Source organism: Mastigoproctus giganteus, chromosome 7 (assembly GCF_048544385.1).
Source record: "Mastigoproctus giganteus isolate SK-2022 chromosome 7, ASM4854438v1, whole genome shotgun sequence".
Lineage (NCBI taxonomy): Eukaryota > Metazoa > Arthropoda > Arachnida > Uropygi > Thelyphonidae > Mastigoproctus > Mastigoproctus giganteus.
This window is the reverse complement of record NC_143581.1, coordinates 73,460,070-73,474,399: the sequence shown is the minus strand read 5'-3', so window position 1 is coordinate 73,474,399 and position 14,330 is coordinate 73,460,070. Positions and strand designations below refer to the sequence as shown.

Genomic DNA, 14,330 nt, shown 5'->3' with positions numbered 1-14,330 from the left:
CCCCAAATTCCAGTCAATATCTGGGAAATTAAAATCCCCCATTATAAGACTCTCTGATTTACTGGCCCACTCTATTTCCCTGTACAATTTCTTATTATACTCATCAGAGTCATTAGGCCTATAGCACACTCCTACTCTCAATTTTGATCTCCCAACGCTTATGTCACACCAAACTGACTCGACACTGCACTGTCCAGCGATGTCGACTGGCTTCACTTCCTTGGATTTTATGTATTTCTTAACTAATAGCATAACTCCTCCTTCCTTCCTATCCCTTCTGTAGACATTGTTCTGCATTCCTTATATCTGTGTGACACCACGTCTCTGAAATCCCCTCAATATCTGCCTTTGATGTTTTGAGCAATACCTCAAATTCATCAACTAAACTCCTAGCATTTGTGTACACGCAAGTATACATGCACCTGTTCTTTTTCTTAGCTACCCTGACACAACCCATGTGTTTACTTGTACCCCAATGATTCCCAGCAGTCTCTGAAATATCCTGCATCTTATTTTCCAGGCTGTGGCTCATTCCAATAGAAGCAGTGCAAGAATCACTTTCACCTCTGCCAGTGGCTACTGTTAATCTATTAGTCCTTGTATCCCCCCAATCTAGCAGTTTTCCGACCCACCTAACACTGCCTCGATAGCATCAACAAACATTCTTGCACCCTTTCTATTTAAGTGTATCCCATCCCTGTAGAAGCAGTCTCTCCTGTTAACAAGTACAGACCAGGCTGAAAAAAATTCTACCCCTTGAGACTTGCACAATCTTGACAGGGCTCTCATCATATACTCCCTCCTATCGTGTCTGGGCAGAATTGCAAACACTTTCAGTCCACAATTTCCAAGAGGCAGGTCAAAGTCACACATAACGAGCAGCCACGTTTGCTGCTCATTCAGGTTACTTAAAGATATTTGTGTTATATTCCCTAGAATCATTTTCCCTTTACTGAAAGTTACCTTGCACACAGGCTCAACATCCATATGAACTTGATTAAATTCTGCATATAGCCTGATCTCTTTTCAGAGAGCTGTAGATAAGAAACATGACTTTCCCTCTCTATCTCTCTCTCTCTCCTGAAAATGCTGTACTTTCCATAATGAAATTCTTTGTTGTCTTTCTCTGGATGGCAGCAGATCTCAATTATTCCTATTACAGCCACTCCCCAACTTACATAAGGGTTGTGTTCTGCAGAACTTGCAAAAAAAGAAATGTTCGATGAAACATAAATAGAATTATTTATTCAATTTTTTTTTTTTAGATCAGGCGTAGGAAAAATTTCAAAACTGAGAAAGGCATAACGTCAGCATCGTTTCCTGAATTAACTCTCCAGCTCATAAGCACACTGCTGTGAAAGTTAAGGCATTTTTTCCAACACATCACAAAATTTCTCTACAGCTGCAGGATCGGCACTGGCAACTTCACTGCATACATTGTTTTGGAAACCAGCGCGATACTTGAACCTATTAAACTACCCTTTGCTTGGGGTTCACCGTACTTATCCTTAATATCTTCAGATTAACCCCCAGGGGCTCACATTTGGTGAGGCCGAGCTGGCAGGTAAAGTGCCTGCCTAGCAACCCAAAGGTCGCGGGTTCGAATCAAAGTACTGCAAAAACCTTGGGAGGTGCATTGTGGCAACAGAAGCAGATGTGCCAACAACTACCAAAAAAAAAAAACATCTGGTGAGTATGGGCTTGGCACATCCAGGGCTGAATATCATCATTCTTCTCTTTCTTGTTGATTCCCTTCTCTCTCAGGGTAATTAAGAAATTTTATTTTTTGGCTGGTGCAGCATAAGCCTCAGGCTTCCTTGCACTATATAGCTAATAATAAATACTTCTTGCTTTTGCTTGAATGGCCATTGGATTCAGGGTCACTTGGACACTGATGATCCTTTATATGCACGCTGTTCAAGCAGCAAGACCTAATTCTGTGCAATAGATGACAAACTTTGTCCTGCTGCTTCGTACTTTTAAATCAATTTTGTTTTGTTTCTTAGCATTTGCATTTTTCATTGGTCCCTTTCCTTTCACCATTGTAATAAGTAAATAGGAATGAAGAGAAGATTCCTGTGAAGGGGAACTCATTTCACTATAATGTAAAAAAACCCCAGAATTGCAGTTATCAGTATTATCGCAAATGCAATGAAAGAGTTTACTACTGGAAAGTGCAAATTGTTTTATGGTAGTGACTTTTAGAAAAATATCACAAAGGCATTCAAAATTGATTCTTATAACAGAACATATGATAACAATGAAAGTGTAGCACAATTTCCATTATAAAAATGACCTTTTAGAGAGATAAATAGCTTAGTTATACACTGGTGTTCAAAGAAAGTGCATCACCCCAAATAACATAAGTATATGGCAATATTTCTTATATATTGCATTATCAGCTGTATAAGCACGTTCTGCCAGAGTTGCAGTCATTCTTTGCTTGTGTCAGGATGTTCTTCTCATCGTATTGCTTATAGAGTGTCTTGTAATTGGTCGACAGTGAATAGATTTTTTTTCCAAACTCAAGAATACTGGTTCTGCTGATAGGAAAAAAGGAACCGGATGAAAACGAGTCTCTACGCCAAAACCAGATCACATTTTGAAGCGCTTATGCCTTAAAAACCGTAAAGCTTCTTCGGAGCTGAAAAGAGAATGGGAAGAACATACAGGAGTGGTAGCAAGTGTAGTAACAGTCAGACCTCTTCAAAAATGAAAAAGGTCCAAGTCAAATGGACCTCCAAGCAGTGGAAGTCAGTTATTTTCTCTGATGAGAGACAAACGATTCACCGTAAATGTGAAGAATACCATCCAGACTGTATGGTGTCTACAGTAAAATTCCCTACCAGCCAAATGATATGGGGGTGCATTTCATATTGCGGAGTAGGTCACCTGCAGTTAATAAAAGGTTCTGTAAATTCCAATGGATACCTGGCTATATTGGAAGACAAATTGCTGCCAACTATCTGCTCCTTGTCATCGGGCAAAAAGTGTAAGTAGACACTTCTGTATAGCTGTGACAGTAATGTGAAAAAATGGTTGTAATAATGGTCCATTACAACTCTTAGCTGGACCTGAATCCTATAGAAAACTGTTGGCATTGTGTGGAATCTGCAGTTGCCAGAAAGAAACTAAAGAGCCTTCATGAAGCCACAAACGTGTGGTGCAAACTAATATTTAGTTTGCACCTAATGAACTGTTCATTTAAAATGGCAAACTGAGGGCTTCTGATAACATTTCAGCCATAATTGTTGTATAAAGAACGCAAATGCTTAATTTGGAATATTTTGAGAGCACCTGTCAAATATAGCTTTGCCTTAACTATTAATAAATATCTTTTGTTTATATTTCTAGTCATTAATGTAACATATCATTGTGAGAAAAAGGGTTAGAAATGTGATGCACTTTCTTTGAACACCAGTGGATAGCAAAAATATGTTATTAGTTTCACAATACCTCCATTTATTCTTACAGATGCAAAAACTTACACAAAGTCAAATTTCCTTAAGTCAGGGAGTGGCTGTATATCAGTAATGATTGACTTAATGAAAAGCTCAATTTAATTTTCAGTAGTCCTTATACCAGTTTAAACTTTTTTTTTCCTAGTGATATGTGACCTTATTTCAGTGTTTCTTTTTTTATGCATGATAATTAAGGGCTATGTTGCTGACTTTTTTGAGTCACTCAAGTCTAGAGTTTTATCCACAAAGCTTTCATGATATATTCCCTACCATGTCTGAGCAGAATTGCAGGCACAAGAACATTTTTCCAGCATGACCTTATAAATCTTGATCAAGTCATTGGCGTGTACTTCAACTACCATACATTAGTACACCCTTAAAAACTGAGGTTTTTTCATAACCAGACACTCTGGTTGTGTTCCATCTGTCTTTTTATAGAATATATGTTTCCCTTACCATTGAATCACCCAGTAAAACAGAGCATTCTTCAAGTGTTTACTGGCCTAGAATTTGACACTTGGGTCTCTGTCAAGTATAAACTCTTTATTCAGGATTTATTTACACTGTAACTAGTGAGATGTCATGGACAGAATGACAAAAGCTAGCTAAAGGAACACTAATATTAGTGAAAGAAGCAGATAGAATTTTTCAAATTGAGTCATTCTCTTAATGTGCATTCATTAGTGTTGTTAATATGAATTACAGCTCTGAAATTTGTGGGCACCAAATTGTCATTTTAAACACTGCTTGAATTTGTTGTAGTTAGGTTCCTATAAAGTCTTGTGTAGTGCAAAACCGTGTTATAGGGGACTAAGAACCAGTATAAAAGCTAACAAAAACTTAATTTTCTTCATTGCTGCTAAGCACAATATCCGAACTTTCTACTGCTCTCGGTAATCTGTCTGCTTCATAGATCTTTGTAAATTATTTTTTTTTTATGCTTTCCAATATACTGGTAATGCATTTTAATTTACACCTTTCATTGCACAAGGATTAGAGGATCTATAAACTAGTATAGGTTTTATCATGTAATCAGATGTGTTACTGCCATAAGTAACATTGCACATTCTTTTGATGCCTTAAAACCTGGTGCAGTTGGGGATTTTTGACCACCAAAGATCTGTCCCATTGGCATTGAAAACTTGATGTGTATCCCATGCTCTTCAATAATTTTTTGAAATTCCTTGACAGCTTCAGTATCAGCTGATGCACTTTCCTCTCAAATTCTTATGTTATGTAATGAGAAGCAGTTTTTAAATTGCTCAAACGGTTATAAATTTTTAGTGCCTTTTATTTATTCACATTTCTGTCTAATGGGATCTGTTTTTTATTGCTATTGTCAATCCAAATACTGAGTGCTTTTTCTGTTTTCTCAATTATTGCTGCTCTAGCATGAGCTGTCATACTTGGGTAAATAAAAGATCCTCATTGTTGCTTCATTTAACTTAACTTCTTGTAATGTATGATACCTTCCCCTTTTTTAGTATGATCCAAAATTTGTATCTTTGGAGCTGGAATGTAATACATACCTGGAAAATTTTATAAACTATCAAATAAAAGCCAAAATAACCTTACCAGTCATGAACTGCATGCTTCTAATTTGCAGTTTTTTTATGGTCTCCCACAAGTTCAATATCACAGAACCTAACATGGGGATTTCCCAACAAAAAAAAAAAAATGGAAATGTTGAAAAATTATATCCGCCATAATAGCAGGGTTGCCTGTATTTGGTTTCATCTTTACATATCTGCGGTACACAGGGTAATAATCCACCAAGCATAAAAGCTTGAAGTTTATTTTTGTTGGCTATCAGTAGTTAAAATTTTGCAGATTTCAGTGTACTTCCTCACATTATAATTGTAATTCAGAAAAAAACTGTAGAGTTATTAAGAATAACCTTAGGAAGTAACAAGAAATTTGTGCAGAATCATGTTTTATGCCTTATTTTGTTGCCCTTCACTGAAGTTGAAATAAAATGGGAATGTAGTTGTGAATTGAGTTAATTTACACGAAGCCAGCTAACTTGGTTATCAATAACCAAAAAGCTCATGCATTCTGTGAAGCTAACATTAAAGTTTCAGCAATGAAGATGACGGTGCTTTATTCCCCCTTTGCCAAAGGAAAATTAAATAAAGATAACACAAGCCAGTAATATGAAGATTTATTATTTTGTTTCTTATAAGAAAGTTGAAGGAAAAAAAATTATTAGCTGACTGAAAATCTTTGTTTAAACTTCTGAATGTTGCATTCATTAGAAACCCATACATATTTATTATAAGATATGGTATGCAGGGAACTGTATACAGTCTGCTTGAATAATTAAATGAAGCTTTACCTATGATATCGTTCTTTGTTATATGCCAAATAAAAACGGGAAGAATAACTTTTAAGTTCTATGAAATCAGAATATCAATCCACACTGTGTGTCAAAGGAGACTTAATGCATAGTAGGGTACTCTGACCCAAACAAATATGGTAGAGAAGTTTGTCACTTGGTGTGCAAGTTCTCTCACACCACCCCTGGGTGATATTGCTTTTATCTTTGCACTCTTGTAACAGTTTAGTGGTTTTTGTCACTCTTTTGGAGGAGTTTTTATTACCCCATGGATTGACTCCTGTGGACATGCAGTATAGCCTAAAATGCTGATGTAAAAACAAACAGCATCTGTTTGAAGTGTTTTTTACCATTCAAATATCCCTGTTATGCATTAGCAATTATTTTTATAGTCTCTGATAAAATTTCTTCAATAAAAATTCCTAGGCATTCTGGTTTACAAAATAAAGTTTTTTCTTAATTGATGCTGTCTGGAATAGTACTAGCAGGCTAGGTCTTCATGATCCAGATGTTAAGTGATTATGCCACTTTGGTGAGGGAGTGACTGAAAATTTTCTGCCTATGATAGAAAGAATGAATCAACATAACTAACGTCATTATCTGTCCCAAAGTAGCACTAATTCAAATGGGTAGTAATCTGAAGAGACCATATCTGGGATGTGGTGCAATGACAACATTTGTCTTTGTGATTACCTGAGCCGGGAGAGTATCCCCCATTATCTGCTTTTGAAATTTCAGTAGGAAGGAAGGAAGAATAATATTCAACCATAAAGAGATTTACCCTTTTGAAGGTAATGAATACCAACCCTTCAAAATATCTTGTGGTAAGGAGAACCTACCTGTTAGTCAATTATTAACCACAGTCCCATACCATGGACTGTGGTTAATAATTGACTAACAAATGTTTGAGTCCTGGGCAAATTTCAGAATTGTCTCTGTTAGATTCATCCTCTTCTTGTGGGAAAGTCCATGTATTGCAACTCAATTCAACAAGCTTTCAAAATAAGATTATGAATGCGTGACAGTCAGGTGTTGTCCAGACTTCGGTTCATCATTTGTTACTGGGCTGTGTGATGGAAAAATTTGCTTCCCAGACAGAGGGGAGGGCAGCAGCCCTCGATTTATGATGACATCCGATATATCTTCCCTACAATTGTTTATTTTAAGGACTGATAACTTTCCAATATGGGTGGAAATTTTCAGACACTAGCCACATGGAAGGAACATCATTTGTACGATTGTTTCAGATTTATGATCTGAAACTTAAAGCTCCATCAACCATTGGAAGTGCATGCACCTTGAAGACTTTAAAGCTAGTGTGAACATCAAGTGTTGGGAAGTATCCAGTACTGATAAAAAAGCAGCTGAGACCTTTAAAATTGAATTCCAAGATCAGGAGGATGATCTTCCCCACCAGGTTTTTTAACATTGATGAAACCCGCCTCTTCTAGAAGTGAATGTCCAGGAGGACGTATATCACTAAGGATAAGGCTATGAAAGATAGGCTCACTCTCCTGTTGAGTGCCAATGCATCACTCTAATACTCAGAGTATTTAAATGACAAAGTCATTTTAGGAGTGTTTTGGCATAGTAACAAGAAGGCCTGGGTTGCATCTTCAATGAAGAGTTATCTTGAGAAAAATAAGCTTCCTGTGAAGGCACTGCAGGCCATGATCCCACCCTTATTCAAGTTAAATTTTTGCCACCCAATGGCCCAGCAAGTGATTGCAACCTCTGGTGAAAATGCTGTCACCCTCAAAGATTTTTGGAGGTGTAAGTTCTTGAAATGTTTCCACCAGAATTTGGCCTTTAATTATCGATAATGTTGGCAGATTTGACGATGGTGCTGTGACAAATGATATTATCACTCTTGTAAATCAGTGGGTCTGGAGGACCTTATTGATGCTCCTGGACAAAATTACATATATTGCTTGTTGGGAGTGCTAAAAGAAGGAAAAAACACTGAATTTGTGATGTGCAAAATGGAGAATGAAGTAATTTCTTACTTCAGAAAGCTACAAAAAAAAAAATCTGTAAAAAACAGTCCACTTTCTTTGCCAGTAGCAACAAAAGACATCTGATGCTTGATATACTTGGATTGGTGCCATTTTGTTTCAAATGGTGAATTAAAAATTTACAGATTTTGCCCTATTGTATTGCAGTTTTAAACCCAACTCTCCTCTACTGTATATTTTCAAGATTATGAGAGAATCAATGTATTAAGAAGTGTTTATACTCCAAGCATAATGGATAACTTTCATTTAGGTTGAATTGAAAGACTGCTTACATTACTGTGGTATGGACATTTTTTTTAGAATGACAAATCAAAATAATCTAGGAATCCTCCTCCCCCACAAGTACTGCAAGCTTAATTGGATTAGACTATAAAACATGCAATGTTTATGAGTGGTGGCCATCTTGTTTTAAAATAAAAATCTCTTAGCACCTCAACCGTAAATTTGAATTGGATCAGGTATAAATGCAACAGTTAACTCTAAGGAGGAATTTAAACTACTTTCCAAAACTGAATGGTTGAGCTCTCATGTGGGACATTATGATGTTTCCGTAACACTTTCCTATCTCAGTTACAAGCCTAGAATAAGACATATTTCAAATAAAAAGTACTTTGGTAACTTGTTTATCTGTGAGATTGATATTATCATTATGAGGATGTTTAAAAAAAAAAAAAATCAATGAGACATTGTTCCATAAGCCTTTAATTTTGGAGGTAGTATCAGACACCTACATCACACATTTGCATGATTGTGAATGGACTTAGATGTTATACTGTATGAGCTCTGAAGGTTTTATCCAGAGAACTGCTGGAAATAAGTCTTGGAATAGAAGATTATAGGAATTAACTGTAAATTTAATTTCTTGTTCCTACTGCCTTAAAATGAAATAGCATTGAACAGTTGTCATTTTATGGACATTAAACCAATTACCTCTCATGCATGGGATATTTTATATGCCTAAAATAGTAAAACTTTAACTATTAGAATTACATCAGTTTGACATCCATTATTAAAGTTTAGCTGTAAAATGAAAACTTTATAGCACTATGTTCATCAAAAGACATCCACTGCTATAAACTTTTGATAAGATTTCAAATGATTGATTATCGTGTTTCTAATGGTTACGAAATGCCTGTCCTGAGACTGAAAAGATATTTTAATGTTTCATTTTTATTTGCAGTCCACTTCAATCTAGGAAACAATAGACAATTTGTGAGAGACCCACAACTTTTAATGATGGTAGCAATACCTCTGGAACAAAAACCCTGATATTTGTTGTGCATGAAAAGTGGACACAAGAGGATTTAATTTTGACTTATGTTAAAAAATCCTACCTGCTATAAATTTGCACATTCTTGTGCCCCTACTTCCATCTGAAATCATTTCTTAGTACTGCTCTATGAATCAGTCAGGTTAATTTAATTTTCCTTGATAAACTCAGCCAGCATTTTTATTTCAAAGCTGTGTTAAAATTTTATAAACGTCCATGCTTCATTATAAGATTCAACCCAAACAATAGCCAGCCATATGCTAGGGCTGTTTATCGTCAAGCTTTAAGATTTTTTTTTTTTTTCCCTAATTTATAAATGAGATTAAATATGTAATTATTTTATTTAGGCAGAAGACTTAAAAGATTCCATAGACAAAACTTGGATAGTGAGTGTGCAGAGTCCACAGCAACAACAATTAATTGAAGAACATTCTATTTCTCAGTCAATATTTGTGGAAGGACCCTATATAGTATGGGTTAAAGAATACTCAATATCTTATTTTGTGCTAAGAGCTGATGCAAAGCCCGAACCGGAACCTTTAGATGATGATGACTCTGATGGTAAGTCTACTAAAAAGTAGTAATATGAATTTCTGTTAATTTTGCCATTTTTTCCCTCTAAAACCACTCTGTTCACCTGGATATAGCTTGCACTACCTTTAACGATATTTTAATCCAAATCTTGCCTTCCCCCTTCTCTCAAAAGAGAACCCTTTCAATATAAATGAAGGAATGTTTGCTTAACATTATCAGTTAATTATATTGCAAATTTCTTCTATTTTAACAGGGAAACCAAATGATCCCTCTTGTGACCAAGATTTTATGCATCTACATAGTTTTCCAGAAGGTGTATTAACAACTTCATTATTATAATAGCCACACTGCAAATCTGTGAAAAAATTTAGTTGCAGAGGGGGTATGCTGTTCAAGAAATGATATTGTGTTTGGATACTTTAAGAAAGCTTAAATTTATCCATTGGCATGACAAGTTTCAATTCAAATATTGATGCTGATGACTTTCACAACAGATGCAAAGATAATATTTTGTCTGGTTCATAGAAGAGAAGGACACCGCTACTCATAGTACTGTGAATGGATAATAATGATAAAATGTTCCATTCATTGACTCAGATTAAGTCTACTTCTAAATCTTGAGAAACAAATACAAAATCTGTGTAACATGCTAGGAAAAACAGTTTTATTTATAACTCAACAGTAATTTGAGGTCCTTTGATGATTTGTGACTGAATTTATTAAACAGTTGTCACTAATACTAGTTGATATATTGTGAAGACTGCAAGTTTTCTCTCATTAATTTGTTTAGCAGACGAGGTAAGATGCATAATTCGATTTTGTCAAGTCTCTGTGTTAAAACTTATCTGCTGTTGCTTTATCAAGATGGAATAATAGTTGGCTTGAAACCAACATTGTGTACTATCAAAGCTAGGTATTATTAGAATTTTTTCATTTGGCCAGTGTTGTCAAAATGCTTGGAATGTGTTGCTTCTCTACCTATTGTGGGTGTTGTTTACATAGCACCGTTTTACAACTACTGTCTGATCACATTGCTTGACGTTGAAAGAACCTTCTGTGCTAACCAGCACCAATTGTGGTGTTACTGAATCTGAGTGGCCACTTTATTACATGTACCTACTGCTAGCAAATAGGTTCCCCTTCAACCCACAGGTGCTGAATTCACTGTTATGTTCCTGGAACCAGTTCTATACAATTATAATCTTTTGACATTTTACATTGTAGTCATCAAGAGATGTGCCTGGTCAAAAGCAATTTCCAGATAACCTTTTGTATTCAAGTGTTGCACCACTAAGTAAGATATATGGGGATGATGTCTCAATATCTGCATCCCTAAAACATTTATTCTGTATAGAATCATCCATATCCAGTGACCCACTTGTGGTTTATCTTCTTTTCTTAGCAAAAGAGTTCCCATTCATTTGTTTTATGACATCCATGTAGGTCTGAACTGTATCTTTTGCATTTGGTAATGGCATAAGTTAGTCCCACCAAATTAAAAACTGTCTAAGACCATCTTTGCAAAAAGAAAATCTCTTTACTTCAGTTTTTGCCTCTCTGACCTGCTGGTATTGAAAACAGTCATCAGTAAATACAGATATGTTCTGTTACTGGGTAGGTTTATTGTTTTCAAATAAAGAACATTTCTCCCCCCATTTGTTTGTCCAGTATGGTTACCAGTGCTCTCCAAACCGATCAGAAAAATTATAACAAAGAATAAAGGGACATAATTTGGCTGCAGTACCAAGCAAATGGCAATGAATATTTCTGGAAATACGGTTCATATTGTCCTCTGTGCATTTCCAGCTTAAATCTCTATCTCGTAATACAACAAACTACAAGCAAGGGCTTAAAAAAAAAAATCTATTGTTTGAAGCTCATACCAGAAGGAATCCTCACAGAGATGATAGTTGAAAACACCTCAGTTTTTGCCATTCTAAACTTATCTAGAAAAGTCACAATGCTGCAGGTGAAATATCTTAAGTTAATAGATTTGTAACAGCTAAGTATGTGATTAAAACTAAACCTCAGTCTGGAAAGTTTGTTGAGAACTCTGCTCATTCCAAACAGATTGGAGTTTATTTACTTAAGTCAATTCCCTAACAAATGTTGAGGGCTGATGACCCTCCTATGTGTGAGTCCTGTGGCACAATTTTATCTATTAGACACATTTTAGTAATATCTGTTTTACTGCCTGACTGAGCCATATACACTCAGTCTGCTTTTTGAAAGCAATAAATATTTTTAAGTTATTGTTATTAGACATGGTGGCCTAATTAATTAGGTCAGTGAGATGTTAAATTTTTATATATTACCTGGTCTTGGCACATTATAGCCTTAGTAGCTAATGCACCAATAAAATCCAATCCCTAACAAATGTATTGGGGGTTTTCAGAAACCCTCAGTGGGCATAGTTAAGTGTCATGTAACTATTAATTAATTCAAACTACAAGGGACATTCAATAAATTATCTACCTAAGATACTTCCCATAGTTATATTTCAATGATTCATCGTGTTTCTATAAATCTCTAACCCCTGTGAGGAGAATTGAGCTTTATGGAAGGGAACCTTTCCAGATCTTGTCCCCAGTGACTACTTTGAACTGAAGGCTGGTATTTTCTCATTGCTAACAAAATGGAACAAGTGTATAGAAAAAATCAGATTTTTGCCTCTATAGATAATTTATTGAACACCCCTTGTATGTAATTTATTACAAGATTAAAAACTGTTAGTCAGCTAGCATTGTGAGATCCTTTTCAAGAATATACCAGAGGTAAAGTGCACATTGATATCAGTAGAAGCCCTCTAATGTGACATGATCAGAACTTTTAATTTGCCTGAAATAAACTATATTATGTATGTTGGAATTCTGTTCCATGCTAGTTCTGCATCTTTTAATGTTTCTTCACAGAAGGTACAAAAAAATAAAAAAAACTCTGGTTAATGTCCAAGCCACTATCATATGGGGGTGCATTAGATAATGCAGAGGCCATTTAATACCTAAATTTCATTAGGGGGTTTCTACTGTACTTTTCATTGTAGTCTAATCCAATGGGGAGGGGATTATAAAATTTATCTAGGGTGGCCTTAAGCCAGGCCACCCTAGATATCTATGTACATATAAAAAATAAATTTTATTCCTGTTCTTATAGATGTTTCTGATATTCCTCTTCCTATGTTTGAAGGGACTGCAGTTTTACAAAGGCCTACGCTTCATGAACAGAGTGAGGGTATTATTTTGGGCATGTGTGCTACAGGAACCTCCACAAAGGACTCTCTACTCTCCTGGATTCGCTTTCTTCAGAATACAAATCCCAAATTAAGCCAGATTCCTGTTTTATTTACACTGCGTTCTCCCAGTAAAGAACTTATAACCATGAATGCACAGGCAGAAAGTAGCATGTCTCATGAAGAGTCTTTAAGCAACAAAGATCCTACTAAAAAATAAAACTTTGTACAGTTGTTTCTATTATTAATAATTTGTTCTCCTTCCTTATCTACCATTACTTTTGCCCTTGCAGAGTTTCTGATTCAGCTCTGTAGAACCAAAAGATTTTGTAAGGGTTTATTTAAATTTCATTCTCTGGCCTAGGCCATCTCAGTAATGAGCAACACTGATTGGTAGAACTGAAAACTACATTTATTATTAGAGTAATACCTATAATTTTAGGTGAGACTAACTTTACAATTCTGATTTACTGCTCAGAAAAGTCACATCAAAGAGTTAGAATATTTTTTTGGAATGGGCAATTTCCTTATAAACCCTACAAATTTATTTCGGAAACTGTATGTTTGTGCTGCCTTCCCGAGACAATAAGCCACCTCTCTATCACATTTACATACTAACTTTGCACACACAGCATTTGTTGGATCTGAAAAAAAAAAAAAGTAGAAATATATTATTTCAGTTAGTGACAAGGTCTAAGACTTCATTTATTACAAAATGAATAGTGGAGGGAGTGGTGATGATATCAGTAATGAGGTTCTATTTATACAGGACCACCAGCAGTAAGTCTTGGAACTTTTTGATTAGATCTTTGCGCTAAAAAAAAATCAAATACTCTTAAGGCTATATTATGCCAGGTGAATGAATTGGAAGCAGACTATACATTGCAATCTGGTTTTGTAGGTTTATTCAGTGGCTAAATACTCTGAAATTAAGGCATCTGCATATTTTTCCTACTTGCAATGGTGCAGGCTATATATATCCTGCACACCAGGTGCAGTAGTAATCTGTTGAGGAGCCAAAATCTGGCCATCTTTGTGAAGACTTTCATTCAAAATAAGTCTGTGGACAAAGAATAACTTTAAGACCATCTACTCTGGAAAAGTAATGTGTCAATTTCCTGGAAGGAAAACGTCTAAAAGAGGTTGGTATGGAGGTTCTCTTGGAAATTAAAGAAAAAGTTGTATATAAACAGACATACTCACAATCATATTGTGAAAATAAATGTGCCAAATAAGATCCATACATACTCTTCAATGGGTATAAAAGCAGTTTTCTTTACTCTTATCTGGAGGTAGCAATGATGAATCAAAATATATGCTAATGAATAATTATTGTCATAGCTTTTAGGAAGAAATGACAGGCTGTCATTTCTTCCTAAAAGCTATTCAAACACAGCCTTTATAATGTGATGTTTTATCATCATGTCAGTGAATTTTCTTACTCTACACTGCAACAAAAGAGATATTTGAATAGAATCAGAAGGTA

At 35.4% G+C, this 14,330-nt stretch overlaps 2 protein-coding genes across 4 annotated transcripts in view; one reads left to right on the top strand and one right to left on the bottom strand.

Annotated features, from left to right (window-relative positions):
- The window catches only part of ECSIT (evolutionarily conserved signaling intermediate in Toll pathway, mitochondrial), a 50,422-nt gene extending 37,327 nt beyond the window's left edge, over nt 1–13,095 (top strand). For 2 of the 3 annotated variants that reach the window (XM_090376966.1, XM_090376965.1), the window contains 2 exons: nt 9,429–9,642; nt 12,769–13,095. In XM_090376966.1, coding sequence (XP_090233092.1) covers nt 9,429–9,642; nt 12,769–13,064 — 510 coding nt within the window. In that variant the 3' untranslated portion in view covers nt 13,065–13,095. The remainder of the gene's footprint in view (nt 1–9,428; nt 9,643–12,768) is intronic. The other variant, XM_090376967.1, reaches the window with a different exon arrangement.
- Nucleotides 13,096–13,327: 232 nt separating this feature from the next.
- Nucleotides 13,328–14,330, bottom strand: part of LOC150082994 (phospholipase A2 SSD387-like) — a 40,586-nt gene continuing 39,583 nt past the window's right edge. Inside the window, exon 4 of the mRNA XM_090378346.1 lies at nt 13,328–13,488. Within this exon, the coding sequence (XP_090234472.1) occupies nt 13,328–13,488 (161 nt within the window). The remainder of the gene's footprint in view (nt 13,489–14,330) is intronic.